This window comes from Malaya genurostris, chromosome 2 (assembly GCF_030247185.1).
Source record: "Malaya genurostris strain Urasoe2022 chromosome 2, Malgen_1.1, whole genome shotgun sequence".
NCBI lineage: Eukaryota > Metazoa > Arthropoda > Insecta > Diptera > Culicidae > Malaya > Malaya genurostris.
Window position 1 is genome coordinate 194,982,242 of NC_080571.1, and position 24,963 is coordinate 195,007,204.

At 36.5% G+C, this 24,963-nt stretch overlaps 1 protein-coding gene across 5 annotated transcripts in view; it reads right to left on the reverse strand.

Moving 5' to 3' along the window:
• Nucleotides 1-24,963, reverse strand: part of LOC131433102 (lachesin-like) — a 97,299-nt gene that overhangs the window by 51,027 nt on the left and 21,309 nt on the right. For all 5 annotated transcript variants that reach the window (XM_058599919.1, XM_058599918.1, XM_058599916.1 and 2 more), the window contains exon 3: nt 1,145-1,248. In XM_058599919.1, the coding sequence (XP_058455902.1) occupies nt 1,145-1,248 (104 nt within the window). The remainder of the gene's footprint in view (nt 1-1,144; nt 1,249-24,963) is intronic.

The window sequence follows — 24,963 nt, forward strand, 5'->3', positions numbered from 1 at the left end:
TCATCTCGTAATCTTTCAGGTATGCGCAAAAATTTTATGCTTCAAATTCGATCATTGATTTACTTCCAGCAGACTGTTTTACTTCCAGCTGTATGATACCGATGATGATGTTCATGCATTAGCAATAAAACGCTTTTTGACATGAATTTAATTTATAAAAGTAACAGGAGCGAAGGGTTTCAAACGATCAGAACGCGCTGCGATTGAATGGCGCGTTTGAATTGCGTCGCAAAATTCTAATTCCCAGCGGTTGATGCACTAAAGTTTATATAAATTGACTAAAATTATCAGTGCATAACTTTAGTTCAACCGTTTGAAGGCATCATCTTTCAATACTCATTATAGGTAAATTTAATAATTTCGCTAATTTACTCGCCCCTCCGGGCACTTTTGCTGATTAAAAACATTTTTCTACATCAATCATTTCCGTTCGAATCAGAAGTATATTTTTAGAATTTAGATCTTTACTGATCTCGACTTGACATGATCATGATCATACAAAAAACAAAATGACTTAGAGATCAGATCAGTTCTGATTTCGTAATGATAATTTATTCCTTGGTTAAGATCACTTGAAATCAGCAGTGATCGGTGGTTTTCCCAGCCCTAATGATATTACATGTCAATATAAAATACTGTTTATATTTTAACAACGATATTTATTTCATGAATCTCAACATTCCGAATTTATTTCAAATAGAAAATAACGTGTATCAGTAAGTATATTTTGATTATTTTCGCAAATCAATAACATTGTTAGAGTTGATTCTATTTGCACTATTTGCAATGTCTAAAACAAATAAAACCGAATTTTTTTTCAACTAACAGAATTTTGTTTAAATAACAACACCAGTTATTTCAACTAAAATATTTGTTGAAATTGAAAGGTATGTGTCCTCACTAATTGACAGCATTTTTTTTTCAACCCTCGTTTCTGCTAATCGAAAAACAAAAATGACAGTTTAGTTAAAGCAACAATCGATTAGTTGTACCAAATTTTAACCAATCGAATTCAGAAAATCAACTAATATTCTGGTTGAAATGGGATCGCGGGTGGTTCCGTGTGAATAATGAAAAATAATCGATAACAAATGGAAGCTTTAAACAAACACGTTTTCGAACGAACTATTATAAAATATCAAACCTTATATGCACCTAGATCATGAACTACACACGTGAGGGTTGCTTCTCGTCCAACGGCTGCTGTCACGTTCGCGATAGGTGCGCTGAACTTTGGATCGGTGATCACTGGAAAAGAGAGAACAAGCACGAAGCTGTAGCCATTATTGGACAGTAGTTTACGGTATATTTTCCTTATTTTGAAAAGATTTCAATTATTTAAATTCATATCATAACCAGTGACAGACTGCAGATTATTTATTATTTACTGTTTCCGTAGTTGGTCTCACATGCGTATCCATGCAAACAAATTCATGCCAACAGCAACGATGTCGGTCGGATTTGGTGATGCTTGCTATCCCACGGGTACAAACCCGCGTCGTACGAATGCGACCTGTACCGATGGAACAATGCCGAATAATTTAATCAAAACTGACCACACCGTTTTCGCCTCAACATCAACTCTCGAACGACTGCAGGTTATGTCGAAGCTTTTAAAAAATGCTAATGATAATCGACATTAGTTGACATAACCGATTCACAGCTGGTGTACAGAGACAGGTTGCTAGAATGCAAATTGTGTAAAGTCATAAAATGATGGTGTAGTCATTCTACCTCCCGCTAGTCATTGGACAAATTATAGCATTTTAGTTGAACAATGTTGTTCTATTTTTTTCTGTGATTCCCTAATCATTATTTCCAATGAAAGTAGAAGTGTTCTTAACGATAACTACAGTTGAACACTTTATAGTTTTGCACTATGGTTCTTGCTCTTACTACTCAAAGTCATAATTTACACTATTGAAGCTTTTAACGAACTGTACTACGGTACAATGTATGGGACCCTGGTTTAACGAGCCATGTTGGCTTCGGTTATGTGGCTACGCCACATTAAATTTTCATGAGACATAAAAACATATAAACAAGTTTGATAAATAGTCAGAATTTGAAGTTTTCTTAATAATAATATCATGTATTTGAAACAACCCTTTATGCGAAATGGCTTTTTTGGCGACATGATCCGTTTGGCGAAACGACATTCGGTGAAATGGTTTATTAGGCGAAACTACTTTCGGTGAAACGATTCTGACCCTAAATAACCCGCTCCCATTCGAAACCATTTTATATACGCTATTCATAACTATCGCGTCGAGCGTCGTAGTGCTATCTTTGGTTATGTTTCTCAGAGGTAGAAAGGCCGAATTTCACATTTTAGTACACGGATAAAAATCTATTACCGGTACCATGATTTTTTAATCATGAAATCATGAACCATGCCTTCTCATGAAATTTCATAAGCAAAATGATTGATATCATGAAAATATTCATGAAAAATGTGTTATTGTTAATGATATCAATCATTTTGTTCATGAAATCATTACTTATTATTCATGATAGACATTCATGATTTCATGATTTTAAATCATGGTACCGGCAATGCATTTTTACCCGTGTATTCATATTGTAGGGCTTTTCTTATAACAGGTGGCTGCAAAATTTCACTCGGTTCCGATGTTATAAGGTGCTGAGCGCTAAAAACTGTTCCAATTTGTGATCTTGTCAGTCGATGACCGATCGTACCGTATCAGTTTGCGTAAGCAGTGACCTAAATGTTAACTATGAAACTCACTTCGATTTCTCTTAGAGATGGCTGCGACGATTTGTGCAAACATTGATTTAATTGAAAGATCTTATACAAGGTCCGCCATGTAACTTTTTTTTAAACATGCAATAAAACACAAACGGTTCATCCGATTTCAAAATTAATTTTTTCATATTAAAGTACAATCCTTCCGGTTAATTGTGGAATATAATTTTATTCAAATGTGGTACGGAGCGCCGTCTTGTTGGAACCAAATGGTGTCCAAGTCTTTCACTTCAAGTAACGGGAAGAACCAATCGCTAATCATGGCGCGGTAGCGCTCGCCATTGACCGTGGCGGCGGCTCCTGTTTCATTTTCGAAGAAAAATGGCTCAATGATGCCGCCAGACCAAAATCCGCACCAAACCGTCACTTTCTGAAGATGCATCGGCTTCTCCATGATAACGTGCGGGTTTTCCGTCCCCAAGATGCGACAATGTTGCTTATTAACATACCTGCCGAGATGAAAATGTGCCTCAGCGGAAGGATAAAACTAAGTTTCTGTCGAATCAGAAGTGACATTGAGGTTACCCATGTCGAAATAAACGCTAGTTCAAAAATGGCGGACCCTGTATTCCCATAAGTGTATGTTAAATTTTACTCCCAATGCGATTTACGACGATGGTGTCAAAAATTTCAAACCTTCGATCAAAGTGACAGTTAAAACTCTTCTAAACTGTGCTAATAGCTATTTCCATTTAGGTATCATGTTCATTGAAGATCAAACAAACTGACTTTGATTATACCTGATCCAGTTTCACGTTCCCGAAGCAACGGAAATAGTGGTCAAATACTCTAGAAGGGAACATACTTCGATTTCTCTAGAGCAGATTCTCAAATTTAAATATAAATGAAAGATTTAAAAGGATCCGTTCCCCCGTTCTGGTATATAGTGAGTGGTGAAGGCTAAAAATTTCAATACATCATTTAAAATGGTTATTCTATAAAGCCAGCTATCTTCAAAACTGTTCCAAAACATAAGTCTTATGACTTGAGGACCAAATAAATTTTCTGCAGCTAAAATCATGCTTTCAATTCTGGAAAATACGGAAAGTGTTCGGAAAATTCTAAAATAGCTTTTCCAATATTAACGATAATGAGAAAGGTATCAGATTAAAACAGTTTTTGAATAAATGTGTTATAATTATATTACATTATATTTATATCTCCTTCGCGCAATCACTATGAAGAGAAATTGAAACAAAATCTAGAAAATCACTTTTATCAACCTATCGAAACAGAAGCTCCCCCGCATCTGGTTCTAATTGGTGAAAATGGTGAATCAAGCGGGCTTTTGTTTGATGAAACACACGACCAGATGGTTTTTAGAGAACGAAGCGAATTATAATCTGAAGGTGCAAGTCCGTGGCTATACGGTGGATGAGGCATAACTTCCCAGTCCAGTGGTTAATCGTTCCAACGATAGGAAACAAAGCATTTCAGTTTCAGCATTGCCTGGTGCTGGTTTCCAAGACCTTTGTCTAATTTAGTTAGCTGATGTATCTCACCAAACAACAATATCTCGATCATTTTCCCTTCGATCATTGGTGATGGCTCTTGTTGATTGGTGCAGAAAAATACCTAAGAAATACAACCGCGGAAGTCCGAAAGACGTATAAAGAATCGTGACAAGAGACGATCTATGCATATGAACCAGAAACAAGACCTCAATGGTGCCTATTTGGACAGTCAAAACATCGAATCGATGGGTCATCCGCCGTACTGTCCTGATTTAGCGCCGAAAGATATATTTTTATTCCCACACATCAAGAATAAATTGCATGATCACTGATTTTCGACGCCAGAAAATAGTGTTGAAGCATACAAAAACCACCTTTTGGAGTTATTTCAATCGGAGTGGAAAAAGTGCTTCGATATATGCTAGTTTAGAAATCATCATGGAGAATACCAAACAATTAAGCTGTTTTCAAACATAACTAAATCATTAATCTTACATTTCGTAATTATACTAGTAGCAACCCTCATTTTAAGAGATTCTTCAGACAACTTTTTCTTGAATCCTTTGAACTAAGAAGTGAACTAAGAACTGATCAAATTGATGCAACATGGGTTACTTAACATTGGTTAAATCCATAAAGTTTGTTAGGTGGGCCAAAATATATGAGGTGGCCAAAATACCTCTGTTACCCTATAATACTGGGGTATTCTATTCAAAATGTTTCTCTTCGATTTTTGAAAGAAACCTAGGAATTTTTTTGCATTAAGTATAACAGTATAACATACAGTATAACATACAGAGTGAAACAGTGCTTTGCTCGCGTAGAGCATCCTTAAGAAAAAGAAAAGGGATTCACTATTATATGTACTTCTAGCACCGGAACCTGAAAACAGGTATAATCGAAGTCGGTTCGTACGGCCACCAACTAATATGACGTACAAACTCTACTAGTTTTTATTCAAATTTGGAAGTTTTTATATGATTTTACCATCGTACACTAAACGACGGTTTAAATTTTTATTGAATCCAAAAATATGCAGTAACGGTTTACAATATTTAGCACACTTTACATTAAACTCCGGAACCGGAAATCGATTCCGGTTGAAATTCCGGAATTCTGTATGGGACCACGAGACCTTTTATATGAATGTAAGTATGATATAATCGGTTAAGCCATCTCCGAGAAAACCTAGTGAGATTATTGTGGCCAAAAAAGTGGGCGGGATGTGGCCAAAAAAGTGGGCACTTCGAAATCAAATGTTTTTCGTGCTAAAGAACGTTTGAATCTTCGAACCTATAAGAAGCTGAAACAACAAAAACGTAGTCCGAAACAAGAAGCACCGATCAGGCCGAGGGTTCGAAAGCTGTACAATACGATTCTTGCTGGAAATTTGAACTGCATATTCATGAACGACGAAACCTACGCGAAACTCGAAAAATTGAAGTCGAAAAATATGGTAAGAAAGCTATGGTCTGGCAAGCAATTTGTAGCTGCGGTAAGATTTCGAAACCCTTCATCACCACTGCTTCAATGAACAGCGAAATATACATCAAGGAATGTTTACAAAAAACGACTTCTACCCATGATTCGAAGCCACAAGGATCCTGTTGTCTTCTGGCTAGATCTTGCTTCTTGCCACTACTCGAAATCAACGGTAGAATGGTATACTACCAAAAATGTCACTTTCGTTCCAAAAGACATGAATCCACCAAACTGCCCACAACTTCGACCAACTGAGGAATTTTGAGCATTAACGAAGGCACATCTTAGGAAACATGTCTCGGCAGCCGAAACCATTCAGTTCGAAAAAGATTGGAAAAATGTGTCAAAACTTGTCGCCAAGAAGTCTGTACGGAATTTAATGAAGAACGTTCGCAAGAAGGTGCGCCAGTTAGTCTATAATGGCTAAGTAGCAAATGTTGAGAATGATATTCTGTTGTTGTAGTCTAATATCATCAGTATCGATGTAAATTTGAATATCTAACACTTGTGAATTATTTACAACGAAATCGAAGTGCGTCCATACTTTCTGGGACAGTCTTTATATGATAAAGGCAATACTCGAAATTGATTTTTTAACTTATCGCCCTATAGTCCTGGATGCGGATGTCCGATCAAGATAAAACTCGAAAGCATTCTATCTAATAGTATGATTATCTAAGTTTGTAAAAATCGTCTATATAAGAAAGATAAAAATCTTGAAACCAATCATTTTATCTTCTCTTAAGGTCAGGACAATTATTCATGGTTTTATGGTCAAACCAATCCAAATCATGAGTATTACACAACAAACTTTCCTTTTGATGTTCAGTAATTATTATTTCCGAAATGAATTGTAAAATATTATTTGCACTGAACGATCTGTATTTTTTTTCCAGTTCGCCGTTATCTGTCAATCAATTACGGGAATTCGGCAAACGCAAGAAAAAAACATTACAAAATCGTCATTACTTTTTCCCAGTTTACTGAAAAATTTCCTGTGAAGAAAATGAATAATTCTTTTAATTACTGCAATTTTCTGATCTTAAGCATATTTCAATAATTATAAATATTTTTAATTGTCTAGAGTTCATGTTTCAGTTCCCCAACAAAATGGCTGGTGATCACATAATTCACTGGAACCGGACCGACAACAATGATCAATAATATGAATCGTATTTATTATACAGTAATTGGATTGAGTTAGTATTTTGGTTATTGGACTGTGAGCACTTCATACAGTGACCACAAATAAACTAACTAAAAGAAAACATTTCATGATTTTTGTCTTTCTCATATAGAAAGGTTATGCAACCACTGTGAAAACCGACTTTTGAACCGAGGCCCGAAGGACCGAGTGTCATATACCATTCGACTCAGTTCGTCGAGTACGCAAAATGTCTGTGTGTGTACGTGCGTATGTGTTTATGTAACGTTTTTTGCACTAGATTTTCTCGGAAACGGCTGGACCGATTTTACAAACTTAGATTCAAATGAAAGGTCATGTGGTTCGATACAAAATTCCTGAATATTATGTGGATCCGACTTCTGGATCCGGTTTTATGGGGTAAAATGCGAAAGAAAAACCTGTTTTAATCCACCTAGTGGTGTAATGATGCCTTTCTCATGTATAATATTGTGGTATTCTATTCAAAAATTTACTCTTCAATTTTTGAAAGAAATCAAGAGATTGTTTATGCAACATACAGAATAAAACAGTGCTTTGATTGAGTAAGTCATCCTTAAGAAAACGAAATGGGTTCACTATTATATGCACCTCCGGCACCGGAACCCAAGAACCGATATAATCAAAGTCGGTTCGTACAGCCACCAACTAACATGACACACAAACTCTTCTAGTGCGCACTCTAAATTACGATATAAATGTTTGTTGCATCCGAAAATATTTTAAGTGATGGTGTACAATATTGAACACACTTTACCCTATAATTCCGGAACCAAAAGTCGGATCCGGATAAAATTCAGGAATTCCGTATGATACCACGAGACCTTTCATTTGAATCTAAGTTTGTGGAAATCGGTCAAACCATCGCTGAGAAAAATGAGTGAGATCCATTTTGGTATATATGATCACTATTTCCGGTACTTCCGGAACCGGATACCGGGAACCAGGATAGCCGGAATCGGGTTGTTTAGTTGCCTACTGATAATTACTATCGATTTGTGTAGTTTTGAGACCAGTTTAGAAATTTTTTTACGTTTTTTTGTTTCGCCGGTTTAAGAGACGGTGTACAATATGTAACACACTTTACCCTATAACTCCGGAACCGGAAGTCGGATCCGAATGAAAATCAGGAATTCCGTATGGGACCGGAAGACCTTTCATTTGAATCTAAGTTTGTGGAAATCGGTCAAATTATCGCTGAGAAAAGTGAGTGAGATCCATTTTGGTATATATGATCACTATTTCCGGTACTTCCGTAACCGGATACCGGGAACCAGGATAGCCGGAATCGGTTTGTTTAGTTGCCTACTGATAATAACTATCGATTTCTGTAGTTTTGAGACCAGTTTAGAAATTTTTTTACGTTTTTTGTTTCGCCGGTTTAAGAGACGGTATACAATATGTAACACATTTTCCCCTATAACTTCGGAACCGGAAGTCAGATCCGGATGAAATTCAGGAATTCCGTATGGGACCACGAGACCTTTCATTTGAATCTAAGTTTGTGGAAATCGGTCAAATTATCGCTGAGAAAAGTGAGTGAGATCCATTTTGGTATATATGATCACTATTTCCGGTACTTCCGGAACCGGATACCGGGAACCAGGATAGCCGGAATCGGTTTGTTTAGTTGCCTACTGATAATAACTATCGATTTCTGTAGTTTTGAGACCAGTTTAGAAATTTTTTTACGTTTTTTGTTTCGCCGGTTTAAGAGACGGTGTACAATATGTAACACACTTTACCCTATAACTCCGGAACCGGAAGTCGGATCCGAATGAAAATCAGGAATTCCGTATGGGACCGAAAGACCTTTCATTTGAATCTAAGTCAAAATCGGTTCAGCCATCTCCGAGTAAACCTAGTGAGATTATTTGACACATACGCACACACATACACACACACACTAACACACAGAGAGAGAGAGAGAGAGAGAGAGAGAGAGAGAGAGAGAGAGAGAGAGAGAGAGAGAGAGAGAGAGAGAGAGAGAGAGAGAGAGAGAGAGAGAGAGAAAGAGAGAGATTGCTCAGCTCGACGAACTGAGTCGAATGGTATATGACACTTGGCCCTCCGGACCAATTTTCACTAGTCGGTTTTTCAAGTGATTGCATAACCTTTCTATATGAGAAAGGCAAAAATTGTAAAAAATAAATGCACCAACTTTTCTCGAAGATGACTGAGCCGATTTTCACAATCTTATATTCAAATCGAAGCTCTTATGGTCCCATAAGAGTTCCAGCTCCTGAATTTTGTTTGAATGTGACTTCCGGTTTCGGAGTAATGTAAAATGTTAAAATTAAAAAAAATATGTGTGCTGATTTTTCTCAGAGATAACGTAACCAATTTTCACAAACTTAGATTCAAATGAATGGTCTTATAGTCTCATACAAAAATTCTGAATTTCATTTGGATCTGACTTCCGGTTCCGGTAAAATATGTAAAAACTTTTATACCATCACTCAGAGGGGCGAAACAAAAAACGAAAAAAAACTAAACTGACCTTAAAACTACTCTATTCGATAGTCATTATCAGTAGACGGCCAAACAAACTGATTTCGACTATCCTGGTTCCCAGTTTCGGATTCCGGAGGCAGAGGAAATAGTGGTAATATTTTCTCAAATGGATATTACTCCCTTTGCTCAGTGAATTATAGGGTAAAGTGTATTAAAAATTTTATACCATCACGCGGGTGAAACAGAAAACGTGAAAAATTTTTAAATCGACCAAAAAACTACCCCAATTAGTAATCATTATCAGTAAACGGTCAACTAAACCGATTCCGGTTAATCTTTCAAGAATCGAATAAATATATGTTGAAGAATACCACAGTATTATATATTATAGTACGTTTGATATGAGAAAGGCATCATTACACCACTAGGTGGATTAAAACAGGTTTTTTTTAATTCATCCGCTCCCTTAATTTGCGGGGCTCCAGTACTCTGATTTTTTTTTTTTGTTTACTTAAAGCTTTTATCTTATATACAAATATTTAGGATGATTTTTCAATCGATGACGATGCAGAAAACATAGAAATTTGTTTAAAGTTTTAGGATAACTATTTTTATTTGTAAGTTAGGTTAGTTGATACCAAATCCTTCGAAATAACATATGTCAATTTCACAGTTATCTATATAAGAATATGATTGATTTGATAAAAATGTTCTACTGTATAGAATTTTTCGCAAGGCTCCTACGCTTATAATAAATTTATCATTTTTTCTGTTTTTTTGAACACTCCTCCAAATCCAATCTAAACGAATGACGACTGTTGATAATTATAGTAACAACCAAAGTGTAACGTTGCAAATACCGTTGCGAGCAAAAATTGAGCTGGGATTTATTAGGCTTCGAATTAGATGAAATTTATACCCTCCTGTAGGCTCTGCTAACATTTACGTCCCAATTTATTGGAGAATCAGGAATCGTCATCAATATGCAAGGTACGTGTATGTTGTGCACACGTTTCGGGATCATTGCATCTCCCTCTGCATGTGCGAAAAACAAGCTCCATATGACGGCCGCCTTAAAATTAGTGCAATTCGTGAATGCATACTGTTGCTGTTTAGAGCTCGTTACATCCGCTCACTACCCAACACCCAACAATCCATGAAATCAGATCACACACATGGACGAATAAATGTAATTGAAAATTGGCACTCACAGTTTGAGATCCGGAAAATCAAGCTTATTAGCTGATTGAACGGTCTGCTTAATAAAACAAAGCCAGCTTCAATTAAAATAATAACTTCAGCCGAAAGCGAATGCTACATACTATCCATTCGCGGTTGAGTGAATGAAACCATGTATCGAATTGCGATTCACTGGGATTGATTTAATGAGCTTTGCTACACAATCTTTTCAAGTATTTAGAACATGCTTGCTTCGTCATAGTTTTTGGAGATATTCTCAATCGAATACTGATATACATTAGATAAATTTAATCACTAGATTTACATTAAAAGCCATAACAATTCATATCAATTAATTCCAAACTAGAAAATTAAACTACGAGTATTTATACACATTGTTGTCAAAATTACTATAAATCTTCATTTAAATAAATTTAGCAAAGCTTTTGCTACCCCTACTGGCATTGAATATACTATAAAACTTTTTACCATTCTCATATACAAAAGGATATGCAATCACAGTGAAAACTGTATTTTGAACCGAGAACCGGAGGATCGAGTGTCATACCTATACCATTCGAATGCACTAAATTTTCTCAGAAATGGTTAAGCCTATTTCCAAAAACTTCGGCTCAAATTAAAGGTGGGATATAGGGCGCTATATAATTTTATCCAATTCCGACTACCGATTCCCACTTTCGGTTCCGGAACTATAAGGTAAAGTGTGTTTAAAATGGCAAAGCATCATTTAGAGCGACGATGCAAAATGGGAAAAAGTTAATTTGTAAGTTATAAGAGTTGCTTGCTAAACGAAACGATTGTAGTTACGGCGATTCCCAGTTACCGGCTCTGGAAGTCCTGGAAATAGTGGTAAAAAAAACTCAAAAACGGCTCTTCATTTTCTCAGAGACGGCTGAGTAGAGTATCACAAACTTAGGCTCAAATGAAGGGTCCTATAGAACACTATTGATTTTTTTCGAGTCCAACTACCGGCTCTAGAATTATAGGGTAAAGTGTGTTAATAAATGTATATCGTCATATAGAGCGAAAGTTCAAAAGAAAACGATGTACTCGTATAAACTTGGCTCAAATTATTTGATAAATTGGAGTTATATTTATAAAAAAACGCGTTTAATTCACCAAGCAGTGAGATGATACCTTTTTTACCTTTTTACCTTTTTTTATATATATAAAAAATAGGTATAGAATTCGCTCAAACTTTCGAAAATTTTTCCAAGGCCCGGAGGGCCGAATGACATATACCAATCGATTCAGCTCGACGAACTGAGCAAATGTCTGTGTGTGTGTGTGTATGTGTGTGTGTCTGTATGTGTGTTGTCAACTAAGAGGTCGAGATCTCAGAGATGGCTGGACCGATTTTGATCAAACTAGTCGCAAATGAAAGGTCTCCCCGTAACCCAAAACGCTATTGAATGGTTTTGAGATCAGATGTTTACTTTTTGAGTTATTCGAAGTTTTATGTCAAAATTTTCAGTTTTTTGACAGTATCTGTCACAATTGACCTTGAAAACAGAATATGTTTTCAGACTTAGATTCCGCACGATAATACCTATTCAACAAGCCATAGATTGTTAAAATCCGTCCATTTTTAACGGAGATATCGAAATTTTTGTGTAAACGACTTTTCCCCCTATTCCAGCAGTAGGAGTTTTGAGCGCTGTATGACAAAGCAATGCTTGGGAGCAACGGAAAACACGATTTTTTATTCTGTTACATACAATTGTTTCTAAGTACCAAAAAGACTGTGTACAGCATCCTTTTTCATGACAATTTGCCTCGGACCGATTTTAGCACGGCTCGTTTTTGGCAACATAATAGTTCGAATATGACATATATAAACCAGATGATGGCAGATTTTTTAAAAATTATATTGTTTTAAACTACTTACAGCAATAAATGCTGGAAGAACATAACATCCATATACCATTCGAATCAGTTCGTCGAGATCAGCAAATGCGTGTGTGACAAATAATTTCACTCAATTTTCTCTGAAAATTTCTTTTCTACAAATTCAGATTCATACGAAAATTCGTATGCTCCCAAACAAAGTTCCTGAATTATGTTTGGTTCCGACCTCTGGTTCCGGATATATGAAACGAAAATAAAACTGTGTAACTCATTTTTCTCGTAGATGGCTGAACCGATCTAAGATTCAAATGAAATCTAAGAATCATCTAAGATGCAAATGAAAAGTTTCTAGATTCTTTAAAACATCTTGCTCTTCAGTCAGATCCAACTTCCGGTTTCGGGGATACAGGGTGATTAGTATAAAAATGTCTATTCCACATAAATTAATCAGGTGTATCGGGTTAGCAGATTTGGATAGTCGATAAAAAAAATTAACTTTTTTTTCAGTTTTAGTGGTATTCAGTTGTCGATTCAGAAGGCACCTAAAAATTTAATTCGTGCTACGATTTCTCAAAGATGTCTTCACTTATTTTCAAATATTTTGAAACAAATGTAAACTATACAGCTATTCAGGTGAATTTATCTGACTTCGGCCATACCGATTTTAGAATTCCGGTTCCAGTATAAAATCGTTTTCTCAAAAAAAGCCTAATCAAATTTCAGAAACAAAAATTAAAATTAAAATAAACTTTTATACAAAATTAATTAATTTTATACATACATAAAAAAAATTATTTAATTTTATACTATTATGACTTCCGATTCTCGAATTACATGATGATGAATTTTTGAAATTCAAACCGATATAGAAGATGACAATCCCGAAAAGCTTCAAAGTTGGACTCAAAGCTGTTGTAATTTATTCGTCATATGGACATACGAATCGGTTTGGGTTATGCTGGTCCCTGAATACGGGCTCTGGAAGTACTTTAAATTACCGTAAACTCTGAAATGGAACTCACTTCGACATATCATGGAATGTTTAATCGATTGTCCCACTTCTAGATTCAAATTCGATCCGATTTGCAGTTTCGACATTACAGAGTAATGAGTGATTAAAATCGCAAATCGTCGCTTAAAACGAACACCGAAGAATATTCATGCAAAAAACAGATGCGGATTGATAAAAAAGGTATCATCTCACTGCTAGGTGGATTAAACACGTTTTTTATATATAAAAAATAGGTATAGAATTCGCTCAAACTTTCGAAAAATTTTCCGAGGCCCGGAGGGCCGAATGTCATATACCAATCGATTCAGCTCGACGAACTGAGCAAATGTCTGTGTGTGTGTGTGTGTGTATGTGTGTGTATGTGTGTGTGTGTCTGTATGTGTGTTGTCAACTAAGAGGTCGAGATCTCAGAGATGGCTGGACCGATTTTGATCAAACTAGTCGCAAATGAAAGGTCTCCCCGTCACCCAGAACGCTATTGAATAGTTTTAAGATCGGATGTTTACTTTTTGAGTTATACGAAGTTTTATGTCAAAATTTTCAGTTTTTTGACAGTATCTGTCACATTTGACCTTGAAAACAGAATATGTTTCCAGACTTAGATTTCGCTCGGTAATACCTATCCAACAAGCCATAGATTGTTAAAATCCGTCCATTTTTAACGGAGATATCGATATTTTTGTGTAAGCCTTATTCCAGTAAAAGGAATTTTGAGCGCTGTATGAAAAAGCAATGCTTGGGAGCAACATGAAACACGATTTTTTATACTGTTACATATAATTGTTTCTAAGTACCAAGAAGACTGTGTACAGCATCCTTTTTTATGACAATTTGCCTCGGACCAATTTTAGCACGGCTCATTTTTGGCAACATAATCTTTCGAATATGGCATATGTAAACCAGATGATACCAGCATTATCGAGTTGGAAGTAATTCCATAATTATATTGATTTAAACTATTTACAACAATAAATGCTGAAAGAACATGACTTCCATATACCACACGACTCAGTTCGTTGAGATCGGCAAATGCGTGTGTGACAAATAATTTCACTCAATTTTCTCGGAGATGGTTAAACCGTTTTCTACAAACTCAGATTCATTTGAAAAGTCGTATACTCCCAAACAAGGTTCCTGAATTACGTTTGGATTCGACTTCTGATTGCGGAACCACAGGATGATATGTGAAACGAAATTAAAATAATGCAATTAATTTTTCTCCTAGATGGCTGAACCGATCTAAGATTCAAATGAAATCTAAGAATCATCTATGATTCAAATGAGAGGTCTTAAAATCCTATAAAACCTCTTACTTTTTAGTCAGATCCGACTTCTGGTTTAGAAAATGCAGGGTGATTAGTATAAAAATGTCCATTTCACATAAATTAATCAGGTTTATCGGGTTTGCAGATTTGGATAGTCAATTACCAAATAAATTTATTTCAGTTTGATCGGTATTCGTTTTTGGATTCGGAATGTATCCCCAAATTTTAATTCGCACTAAAATTTCTCAAAGATGTCTACACACTCCTCAGGTGAATTTAACTGATTTCGGCTACACCGATTTTAGAATTCCGGTTCCAGTATCGAATCGATTCTCAAAGCTCAATCATTTTCTCAAAAAAGACCAAATCGAACTTCAAAAACAAATATTACAGGACTTAAGGTCCCATACAAAATTGGTGAATTTTATCCGATTCTGGAATTACAGATGATGAGTTTATAAATTTCATGTAAATTGTTTGGCGTAATAATTTATGGCCATTCGAATCATTTTGGGCTATGCTAATTCCTGAATACCGGCTCTGGAAGTACCATAAATAATGACGAAAAACTCTAAAGTGAAACTTACTTCGACATCTCATGGAATGTTCAATCGATTGTCGCACGCTAAGATTGAAATTCGATATGTTTTGCAGTTTCGGCATTACAGGGTAATGAGTGATTAAAATCTCAATTTGCCGTTTAAAACGACGATAATTAAAATAATGCCATGAGAACTAAAACACCTAGGAATATCCATGTAAAAACACATGCGTATTGATAAAAAAAGGTATCATCTCACTGCTAGGTGGATTAATCACGTTTTTATCAATTCGCATGTGTTTTTTGCAATAATATTCTTTGGTGTTTTAGTGCTCATGACACTTTTTTAATGATCGTCGTTTTAAGTGAGAATTTGAGATTTTAATCACTCATTACCCTGCAATGTCCAAACTGCAAATCAGATCCAATTTGAATCTAAACGTGTGACATTCGATTGAACATTCCATGAGATGTCGAAGTAAGTTCCACTTTAGAGTTTACGGTTATTTACGGTACTTCCTGAGACGATATTCAGGAATCAGCATAACCCGAAACTATTTGTATGGCCATAAATTTAAAAGACTAATTTGTTTTTGAAATTCGATTTGGTCTTTTTTGAACAAACGATTGTGGCACAAATCTCCAAATAGCTAGGGAAACGAGCCACTTGAGCCAATAGGTTCTGATTCCTGATTGAAAATTAATGTAGACATCTTAGAGAAATCGTACTGCATATTGAATTTTTGGGTATCTTCCGAATCGAAAACTGAATACCGCTAAAACTGAAATAAGTTTATTTGATTATTGACTATCGAAATCTGCAAACCCGATAAACCGGATTAATTTATGGGAAATTGATATTTTATACTAATCACCCTGTATCTCCTAAACCAGAAGTTGGATCTGACTAAAAAGCGAGATGTTATAGGATCTTAAGACCAAGATTATGTAGGATCTTAAGACCTTTCATTTGAATCTTAGATGGTTCTTAGATTTCATTTAAATCTTAAATTGGTTCAGCTATCTACGAGAAAAATGAGTTGCACTATTTCAATTTCGTTTCACATATCATCCTGTAGTTCCGGAACCAGAAGACGGATCCAAACGTAATTCAGGAACCTTGTGTTGGAGCATACCACTTCTGAGTTTGTAGAAAACGGTTGAGTCATCTCCGAGAAAATTTAGTGAAATTATTTGTCACATACGCATTTGCTGATCTCGATGAACTAATCCGTGGTATATGATGTTATGTTCTTCCAGCATTTATTGCTGTAAGTAGTTGAAATCGATATAATCATGGAATTGCTTTCAACTGCCATCGTTTGGTTTCCATATGTCATATTTGAACGATTATGTTGCCAAAAATGAACTGTCGGTCCGAGGCAAAATGTCACGAAAAAGGATGCTGTACACAGTCTTTTGGGTACTTAGAAATAAGTTTATATTACAGTATAACAAATCGTGTTTCATCGCTCCGAAACATCGCTTTATCATCAAGTGCGTAAAATTCCTACTACTGAATGAAGCGAAAAGTCGCTTACACAAACATATCAATATCTCCGTTAAAAATGGACGGACTTTGGCAATCTATGGCTTGTTGGACAGCTATTACCGTGCGGAATCTAAGTACAAAAATATATTCTATTTTCAAGGTCAATTGTGACAGATACTGTCAAAAAATTTTGACATAAAACATCATGCAAATCAAAAAGTAAACATCCGATCTCAAAACCATTCAACAGGGTTCAGGGTGACGGGAAGACCTTTCATTTGCGACTAGTTTGATCAAAATCGGTCCAGCCATCTCTAAGATCTCGATCTCATTGTTGACAACACACACATTCACGCGGACATTTGCTCAGTTCGTCGAGCTGAATCGATTGATATATGACACTCGAGGCCTCGGAAAATTTTTCTAAAGTTTGAGCGAATTCTACACCTATTTTGCCTTTCACAGATAGAAAGGTTATGCAATCACTGTGAAAACTGACTTTTGAATCGAGGCCCGGAGGGCCGAGTGTCATATACCATTCGACTCAATTAGTCGAGTACGCAAAATGTCTGTGTGTGTATGTGCGTATGTGTGTATGTAACGTTTCTCGGAAATGGCTGAACCGATTTTCACAAACTTAGATTCAAATGAAAGGTCTTGTAGTCCCATACAAAATTCCTGAATATTATTTGGATCCAACTTCCGGTTCCGGAGATATGGGGTAAAATGTGCGAATAATGAAAATATGTGTTCTAACTTTTCTCATAGAGTAATTCCTAAATTTCATCCGGATCCGACTTCCGGTTCCGGAAATATATGGTAAAGTGTGTTAAAAAATTTTTACCATCACTGGAAAGGGTGAAGAACCGTAAAAAGATTTCTAAATCGACCTCAAATCTTCTCCAATTGATAGTTTTTATCAGTAGATTGTCAAACAAACCAATTTCGGTTATTCTTTTAAGAAAATTTTGAAGAATACCACAGTATTATATATGATAGTATGATTGATATGAGAAAGGCATCATTACACTACTAGGTGGATTAAAATAGATTTTTACATATAGAAACATATTGGTAGCATATTGTGGAATATTAGTTTTACCAAAACCTGTAAAAACAAATTATTATCTTGAAACACTTAAACAACCCGAACTAGGGGTTTAAGCAACCAACAAAAAACCAAACAAGCTTTATTCCGTATTGTTTCATCATGTGTACCTTTGTTATTGCATAATATCGGTCCCAGTACCACATTCAATTGATTGTCGTAAAGTAAATACATCAAATTCGATTTACATTTCATAAACAAATAAAACCGGAATTTCCAATGTATACAAAATTCAACAAAATAATTTACTTTCGTGACCCATGATATTGATTTATAATTGCAAATCAAAAGCAACCAACTTTTCCTGGAAGGAAAAGGAGATGTTAACTTCCTATCAGATGGCAATAGTCTCTACGAACAAGTTGCGCTACTACAACAATTGTTGGACCAAAAAGAATTTTTATAAGCTATTGAAACACGCAGATCTAATAAATGCATGAGGATTTCAAACATCAACTAGAGAACTTCCGGGTCCATGTAATCAATTTTAATGAACCCTAAACAGGATACAATTAAAATTCCTGTTTCGCCTACGTCATCGAGGTTGTTCAATTCCTTCTCCCCGTGCATGGTTGCGAAACCACAATTCATTATGGACAATTTTCAATGTCTGGCAAACGGCAATACAAAAACTATTCCCGGAAAATGCATGTTCCAAATTAGATTTAATGTCAGCTTCGATCTCCCCAACTATGCACGAGTATGAACCAGAGCTCGTCTTACCCCCCGCAGAAGGTTTCTGTTCATTCGTTGCATGGCATGCAGTCTGGCGGTGATGTCTCCGACGATGGCTCTTTGCTAGCATTTCGAACGTTGTCTGTTCTCCCTAGCATTTTTGATTTACTATTTTTCTTTCTTAATTTGTATCCCTTTCACGTTTTTCCGGTGCAATGGAATGGTATGGAGTAGTTTTAATTTGTGTTGATGTTATCCGAACGATTCCTATTTATGTTTAACTATGTTACGAGAGCTTTCGTGCCAAAGTTAGCTAAGCGACAGAATACAATCCTGTCGCACGTAAAATTATGGCAAACAGTTTCGCAAACATTCCAACTAATTTTTGATTCATCAAGTTAATTTGACATATACATTTCTAGATTATGGGTTTCATATCTACTGGGAGTTCTCGGAAACAAATTTGGTACAAAAATGGTACTCCAAACTGGCTTTCTCATTTCCGATGCAAACATCTTTGTTTACGAGGAATACCAAAGAAGGATATGCGACTCATTTGCCTTTTTTTCAACTAAATAAATATAATTATGATTTATTTTACATTTTAAGCAATTCCAGAAATGATAAGTAAGTAATCAGAATTCAGAATTCAGATTCGGATGAAACTTTGAACACATTTTGGTAAATTTTTTCGAGGCACAGCAGGAACTTCGTTGGATGAAAAAGAAAAGAAAAGCGGGAATCGAGTGGCTACCTTCTACCAGAGCGGTGGTACAGTACATCTAGTGTCCTAGGGACTGGCGTCAGCACGTGGTTGTGTGCATTATCAACGTACACGGCCCACGTGAGTCGAGACACAATGAAAAGAAGAAAACATTAAACTTGTCATCCGCAACATGAACGGTTAGGTAGGCCTGGAGGCAATTTACAGGTCTGTAATCGGGCTGGATAACCTGCTTACAGCTTTCAACGACAACGGCCAACGATGCGTGAACTTTGCTGCCTCTATATCGAGGAGCTACGAAGCGAATGTACTGCCGAGGAATATGCGCATCATCTGAAGTGCTACCAACGGAAGAGCAGCTTGATTCGGCGACTTTTGAAGATGGCTGGAGGAATATAAGGTCACAAAAAGTAGCTAAGTGAGGAGATCGACAAGTTGAGGAACAACAAAGCCGCGGGCAACGACCAATTTCCAGTCGAGCTGCTCAAACAAGGAGGAGAGGTACTGGCTAGAACGCTGCACTGGATGATTTCTAAGATTTTGGAGGAGGAGACTCTAGCGCAAGAATGGATGGAAGGAGTGGTATGCCGCATCTACAAAAACAGTGCTTGACTGTTGCAACTCTTCCGGTGAAACTCTCAACGGGTGAGCACGTTGCATCGTGTTAGTCCGGAGAAAATTCGAGTATTTCGCAAGAAAGAAAGGATTTTCAGCCGTACTTTGACGATTCGACGCAGCCACACAGCGAGATTTTCGCTTGTAGTCAAGTGAAAATAAAGTCCATTGGACTATAAATGAAAATTAACTGGCAATATAGCCTTAGTTGCTGTGCCATAAATTCGGCGTCATCTCAAGTGAGGTGACGCCAACCAGAAAGGAAGAAGAAGAAGACTGTTGCAACTACCGAGCAATCACATTTCTGAACGCCGCCTACAAGGAACTTTTCCAAATTCTTTACCGTCTTCTATCACCAATATCTAAAGAATTTGTAGGGCCGTACCAAGCGGAATTTACTGGGGCCCGCGCGTCACTACGTATCACATATTCAAAGTACTCCCGCATCACCTATTCATTTACATCAAAGCGGCATACGACACAATCGATCGAGAATAGATATAGCAAATCAAGCATGAAGTTTTCCAGATAAACTGCCGCTATTGGTCAAAGCAACAAGGGTTTCAAATCTCGGAGAGGGAACGGCAAGGTGATGGACTCTCTTGTTCAATATTGTTTTAGAAGGTGTAATTCGTGTCGAGGATCGACACAAGTGGTACGATCTTTCGAACGTCCGTACAGATTTTTGGTTTCACAGACGGTGTTGATATTGTGACGCGTAACCTTGAGAAGATGATGTAAACATACATGGGACTGAAAGCTGAAGCTAGGTGTTTCGGTTTGGTTATAAATGCGTCGAAATCAAAATACATGAGAGGGAGAGGCTACGCCTCGAACGAGTAAAGTACTGCGAACCATCTATGGTGGAGTGCAGATGGAAGATAGAATGTGAAGACGGCATATGAACTAGAAATAGCAACAGCTAATTGAAGAACTACCTATCGTATGGACATCTGAAATTGAACTGCTACATTAGGATGTCATTAGGATGCCGGACGGTAACCCAGTGAAAATGGTTCTTGAATCTGATCCGGTAGGCACAAGAAAAGTAGGATCACAGCGAGCAGGGTGGATCGATCAAATGGAGGGGCATTATGAAGTATCCGGGCCTTGAGTGAATGGCGAAGAGCGGCCATGGATCGAGCTACATGGATACATTTGCTAGATACGACAAAAACGTGAACTTATAGGAGTTTTGTTTACCTTTTATACCTACTAGTATTACATAAATATGAATTATTTATGTTTTAATTTTTGAAGATTGTATGAATATAAAGTGCATCGTCATTCGAAAAACAGTGGTGTCAATTGTGGTTTAAGAATTGGAACGAAATAACGCGGTCGCTCCCCGTTTGTATTCTTATTGTAACACACAGTCGTGAAGGCATAGTAAGGCACAATCGATAATGAATCTCGACGTCTCTGCCGAGCCCACTTATAAAACTTTAAAATTTTTCTGTAATATAATTTTTAAGGCACATTGCTTAAGCTCTAAGGTGCCATGGGCATTTACTAATTTTATTGAGTTCGCAGTGGCGATCGGCAGTGGCCCGTTAAATGAATGTATCATGGGAGTCTTCCAGACAACGTTGATAAATGTCGTCGACTCCCACTTGTATAATTGTCTTGTCTTCGTAAATACAAAGACAAAATATGAGTGCTCGGCCCTACCAACCCCCTAGAAAAATATATTGTTTCATTCGATTTCATAAACAATAAACTTCAAACGCGTTTTTCGTGAAAGCACCTTATAAAAATCCGTGGCCATTGTCATTTAAAAACTACTTCATCAATCATTTTCAAATTTTGCGCACCCTTTCAACATATGAAATACCCAACCCAAACGTTTTCCTTTTCTTGTTTTGTTACTTTGTGGACGTTTTACAGGTACAAAGTAGCCGATTTTTCCAGGAAAATCATAGTTTTGACTTCATACTACCACCAAAAATTCAAAAAATTTAAAATAAAAATATCAAGTAAGATCGCAGGGGTCTAGGAAAACATCTAGTACAACTATATTACTTTTGTTTTATGATAATTAATGCAAATCAACAAAAACCCGAGATTTATAACTTTCATGTCAAAATATCTCAAAAACGGCTGCTTCTAAGTCGTTAGTATAAATTTTGTCTTCTAATCTGTAGAATTATATTCTAATATCTAAATGGCTATTTTCTATCAAAAACTTCAAGTTTGCAAATGTGGGCTTAAAGCTAAAGTTTGAAAGGTTTAAAATTAAACTATTAACAAAAATATTAAAGAGATGTTTTTTCCCTAATTTTAGTTTTTCGTTTGGTTTTTCAATTATTGAAAAAGCATTCAATTTTTTTACAATGTATATTGTCCAATGGAGTTCGAACAAATTCTTTTTGGACACTATTTTTGTACAATTTACAGTTTCCGAGTTATCACGATTTGAAGAAAAAATACTAAGGCCCTTTTTAAAAATCAGTCTTGAGTTGAATCCGTCTCTTCATCCGTGGTTTACCACTATAAAAAATCGTTTGAATAAATGGTTTGTCATTCTAAAATTTTGATTGAAACGTATCAAATTGAAAAAAGTCGAATCTGAATTTTCCACTTTTTCTGCTGTTAATTTCTGGAATATTTTAAACACTTAATCACACACCAAAAAAATTTGAATTTTATCGGTGACTTAACCCCTCATACCTAATTTGTCAAATGACGGAAATTCTTTTCTAATGATTTAATGTTAGATTGGCTTGAATTTCACTGCTTTCGACTGTAACTTGCATTCTACTAGCAGGTGCGCTGTATTTAAATGCACTTTTCACCAGCCAAACCCATATGTGCTTCTGTGGCTCAGTCGATTAACAGTTTTTCTGACCCGAAGAGGTGAATGACCATATGAATAAAACCTCTATAATCGAAACAATGAAAAATATTTGTTCTTTGCCTTACTCGGGAGCCGAAAGCCATTTCGTCGAATGCCATTTCGCCGAATGCCATTTCACCGAATGCCATTTCGCCGAAGTCATTTCGCCGAATACGTCTTTTCACTGCATTAGAAAATTACCAATTCTGGGATTCATCAAAATTACTTATTTGTTTTTATGTCTCCTGGATAATTGATGTGACGCAGCCATATAGCCGAAGCCAAGATGGCTCGAGGTACAAAGCCATCGCGCCAGCTGGGTTGGCCACCGATCCACCGTCGGAAGCTTCAGCCTCTTGCATACAAACCTGTAAACGCCTCGTTGGCTCGGTCTATTCAAAGCCAGGTCACTTTACTTCAGTTAGGTCCGAACGAGCGGTAGCGATGTCGAATGGCATAGGAGCAAAACGATAGATACTCTAATAAAGTCAACAAGTTTTCTTGGGAATTCCGTTCTGAAAATTATGAAATAAAAATAAAATAGAAAAGAAAATAAAAAAACATTCAAGTTTTTCTGAATTATTTCAGAAGTACGATTGTAGTTCAACAAAATGAGAAAAAAATTATCATTATTCATTTGTCCTTATTTCAAATCAATTCCAATCACGATAAGAAGATTTCTGAAGAATTTGGAGAGTTCGACGAAATAGATTTCGGCGAAGTGGTGTTGCTAATTTAAAACACGACTTCAACATCATTTTCAGAAAGATACCTGAACCTTCTTCCAAAAACTTTGGCTCTAATGAAATATTTTACGGTTCATACAGTATTTTTACAGTATATCGAATAGGCTGTTAAGTTACATAAACATGAAGAAATAGCCATTTCGCCGAAAATTTTTTTTTGCTAAACCGATAAAAGAAATGGTATATTTAAAATACATTTTAGCATTATAGCATTGAAAACAACGAGTGTATATTGTTGAATCAACAACATACCATAACAAATGCGATCGTTTTATATGATTCGAACCGTACCACTTAGCATTTTTTATTTTGCCGAATGCTATACCATTGACGGTGGTTTCAGTCGGCAGAAGTATTCTTTTAGTTTCTGACCCTGGTTGTGTAAAGTTACCAAGCGTTTTCTGAAACGTTCTCTCCATTCAATCAGGTTACTCGAGTAGTATGCAGGCTATGTTTTAATCATATTAACGACTGTTTCGGAAAATTCAGAACTAGACCAGTTCATGTCCCTGAAGGTTCATATGCTTTGCCATTCCACTGAGCAATGAGTCGAACATCAACTAGCTGGACCAACAGGACTGGCACAACCGGTGCGCTGTAATTTATATGAGAACTAAGCGACCGCAAACCATTCACACTGCGTTCTTTTGTTATTCGGGTTTTCAGCTGGTACAATTTCATCTACGCAATTCTGTAAGCTATCATTGGCCAGCCAACACTCCCAGCCGTTGCTGCAGCAACAACTGAAAACTGAGCCATCGTCGACCATCATCATCTCAGTTCGGCAGATGCTAGCTTTCAGCTCAGGATGACAAAGCCCGAATGAGTGGTTGACGACGAGGGATGGTCAAACCGGACATATATTTTGGATAAATGTGCTTTTTGTAACGTGGTGAATGTATTATAATTGTAAGGGAGTTCGCGGACAAACTGGATGCTGAGAGTTAATTACTACAATTTATCTATTCAATGGTGAAAAGTGAACATGAATGTGCTCGAATCACTGACAAACGAACTTTACCTTAGTATTGGAACATTCACTTTAGACAAAATTGCTATAACGCACCAAATTTCCCCTTGCACTTTGAGAATCCAATCGTTTAGTGAGAAGTCTGCTACCGTTGGCAATGGCAAGTACAGCTGCGACAAACGCACAATGAATAATGGATTATCAACAACCGAGCAGTGGAAGCCACAACTCACCGATACACCCATCGAATAGGTCCACCTTTGCTTCGACACCCACAAAACAGTGAATATGCCCGGCTAGTTATGAATAGGAAACCGACCTGTACAGGGCAGCTTTCCACATTGTGTGATTTATTACACATCGATTAAATTAGAGCATCTTGGTACAACTTGCGACATGATTTACGGCTTGTTTGATTGGAAATCTTTTGCGGTTTAACACCAGTGGAATGTACTAAGCTAAATACAAATGTTCAGCACATGATAAACAGTCTTGGTTGAATAGTAATCAGTCATGCATCTCGCAATTATCCTATTAACTCGTTTTAATTCAAATTATTTCCGCCAATATCACTTAGAACAAAAGTGTTTT